General features: G+C 40.1%; 1 protein-coding gene across 1 annotated transcript in view; it reads left to right on the top strand.

Moving 5' to 3' along the window:
* The window catches only part of TENM3 (teneurin transmembrane protein 3), a 327,579-nt gene that overhangs the window by 200,376 nt on the left and 123,984 nt on the right, over nt 1-3,219 (top strand). The window contains exon 6 of the mRNA XM_009330685.1: nt 2,673-2,911. Coding sequence (XP_009328960.1) covers nt 2,673-2,911 — 239 coding nt within the window. The remainder of the gene's footprint in view (nt 1-2,672; nt 2,912-3,219) is intronic.

The following is a 3,219-nucleotide window of genomic DNA, read 5'->3' as shown; positions in this document are numbered from 1 at the left end:
CAGCCGGTGCAACCACTCTGGCATTGTATTCATGGGATTCGAAGCAAAGGAGAAATAGCTTAAAGGAGGAGTCGTGCTGTGTGCTGCCTAGGACTACACACTGCTGAATTCACATATAAAAGTTACAATTTTCTTTCATTGCCTTGATGCCTGAGGTGGACTGTCAGAGCTATGACAGCTCACACCACCACAGATATGCGGCCATCTCCTGAGTTTATCTATGGGATTAACTCCTCAAAGGCTTTGAGAATATGGATTACAGTCTCTAGCAGGCTGTGCTGTACCAAAGCCAATGTCTCAGCTCTCACTTTCTCAGAGGAAGAAAAAAAAAAGGAAAAGATCAGAGTCTGACTGTTTTGTTGCATTGGGGGTTGGACTAGATGGCCTTTAAAGGTCCCTTCCAACTCAAACCATTCTATGATTATTTTGTTAAAGCTTAGAGTATATGGAGTTCCATTCAAGTGCTCGTACAATGCCATTTTCCATTTTCAGTCTGTTGAGCCTAGCCATGAGAGCAGGAGGATGTGAAAATTGCAGGTTGGTCAGGCAGCTTCTTATTTCTAACGTGGAAGCTGATGTTTAGGAGGAGTATTATTATATCTACTGTAGGGCTTTCCTTCGGTCCCCCAAAACAGTACACATTGCACATAGAGAGGGAAACAGCCACCTTTGTGTTTGGCATTTTCTTGAGATCTATGTAGATATTGTCTGTGACATATACTGGACACAGCATTTACCATATGTAGCCAGAAATAAAAGTGCAGTAAAGGTCAAGTAGATAAGACACTTTATCAGGACTTAATGAATCTACATGCTTCTGTGAGTCTGTAAAATCACAGTAACGGTGTTGTAAGGTGTAAAACATTTTTTACATAGGGCTAGTTATTACTACTTTGGTGTTTGCTACATAGAAAATGTCACAACTTTTAATGAAGTACCTTCTTAGAGAGGATTTAAACCACAAGGGCTTTGTCTTTTGAAATCATTGGTAATCGACTGAGCTCAGAAGCCAAGAAGAATTGGGGTGTGCTGTTGTGCATCGGTAGATCTAGTGCGTATCCTCTGTTGTTACTGCCAGAAGGTTTAACATTGTTCAAAATGAAGTAACCTATGTAGCATATGTCATGGGACCATGTTTGTAATGCAGATATTTTCAAGGAGAGGGCTTATGCCAAGATGTTCTAGTTCACCTGTTAACCTCCCATAGCAAAATCACCTGCAAATAACAATCTTGTTTATCAACTGCTGGTATTTTTCTCAGGCTGCAGTGAGGCAAATTAATTTCTAGTGTCTCTACAGCGCATTTCTGATGAAGCCGCTATACCTGTATAGGTTGGTCCATTACTATGCAAGGATCCAAGCATGGATCCTGGAGGATGAAATTCCCATCAGCTGAGAAGCAGTCCACAGTGCCACGTGGTGTAACTAGAGGGCTTTCCCCTCCACAGCTAGCTCATTTGGTGCTAAAGCCTCTCACCCATACGGTATAGGTCGCATGCAGTAGGCAAACACAATGTAGGTATGCACTTGGCTTCAGGAGGACCTGGGTATGAGCAATTTATGAGTGTCTCTTACATATTAAAAAATGCAAACACCTCTCTAGTTCTGTTCAGCTGTTGGTGCGCTTGGTAAGTTCAAATTTCTCCGCAGTGTGCTTTCTTACCATTTTTAGCTATGTATTTATTTTGCAAAGCCTTATTAGGTAAGGCCAAGCCTTGTATGAGTTGCCAACATAACAAATTGGTGGAAAAAACCTTGGTGGAAAGATCTTTGTGTGGCTGAGGTTTTGTTGTTTGTAGAGTTGTACACGTGCATCAGGAGAAAAACTCCAGGTAGTATATGCCACGCTTAGAGGCTCTTCCAAAATAATTACGCTTGCATGAACTAAAATTAAAGGATTCAACTGTAATAGGCTCAGGGAGTAGTATTTCTTTTAGAAATTTTAATTGAACAAAATTAAGTTTACTGGTAATTCACAGAGTGTGTCTTAACTTTGGCCTTGCTTTTAATTTCTGTTGCTGGCTGAGGATCTTTCCGAGCACTTACTAAATATATTTCTTTAGACTACTTCCCAGGCTGTAACTAGCTGCTGTATCCATAATCAGATCTTGTTACGGTAAGATTATGTGCGAGGGGATATGAATTAGTGAACTGACGATTTAGGATACAAAAAAAATCTTTTAAATGACTAATTTTGGCAAAGTTGCCAAAAGTTTGTATCTGAGAGATTGCTGTTTTCTTTGTACTTAACCCAGGAAAGCTGTGATAAGTAGTGTGGGCTGTAGTCAGATTGCTCATTATTGACTTCTTAATGGAGTTCCCTGTAGTCTGTAGCGGAAGCCAACAAAAATAAACAGCAGCAGAAAGCCTGTCCCTACTTGTCGGATAAACTCTGAGAGACCTCTTCCCTACCATACCGTATTTTGGGTAGTTCTGTTTCCTGTCTGGATACCAGTGTATTACTAATGTTTGGGGGGGGCGGTGTCGGTATTTTCTTAAAGGGAAAGTACTTTTTTTATGTGTGAGTGTCACAACGAGTATTACTTTTATAACCCTTTGTAGATTGGATGATGTTAGCTATCTGAAACATAGGCAACATTAAACAAAAGAGGTATGACTACCTGTGCTCCAGCTTTACTTACTTTTATACTTTATTTTTTTTTCTTCCACAGGCATTTCCTATTCAAAACAGGAACAGGGACCACACCGCTGTTCAGTACTGCAACGCCAGGGTACACAATGGCATCCGGCTCTGTTTATTCCCCTCCTACTCGGCCACTACCTAGGAACACTCTATCCAGAAGTGCTTTTAAATTCAAGAAGTCTTCGAAGTACTGTAGCTGGAAATGTACCGCACTCTGTGCTGTAGGGGTCTCAGTGCTGCTGGCAATACTGCTGTCCTACTTCATAGGTGAGTCCCATTTTTTATAACTGTCGCCATGAATAGGGATGTCTGATGGATTGTATATGGACTGTGACATACTAACCTTTAACTAACAAAGTTTTTGGTAACGGTAAAAACCACAATGATATAATGAAAACTCCCAATTGTTTAGAGGAAATAGAAAATCTGAATATTTTGCAAGCATTCTGCAGCATGATAGTGGGTGAATTAACTTCAAAGAAGTATCTGGACTGCAATTAAGCTATGTGGTGTCTAGTTCTTATAAAAGTATGTGTAAAAAATATAGGCTGTAAAAAAATATAGGCTGTAAAAAA

This window comes from Pygoscelis adeliae, unplaced genomic scaffold, assembly GCF_000699105.1.
Source record: "Pygoscelis adeliae isolate BGI_AS28 unplaced genomic scaffold, ASM69910v1 Scaffold167, whole genome shotgun sequence".
Classification (NCBI taxonomy): domain Eukaryota; kingdom Metazoa; phylum Chordata; class Aves; order Sphenisciformes; family Spheniscidae; genus Pygoscelis; species Pygoscelis adeliae.
This window is presented reverse-complemented; position numbering and strand designations above follow the sequence as displayed.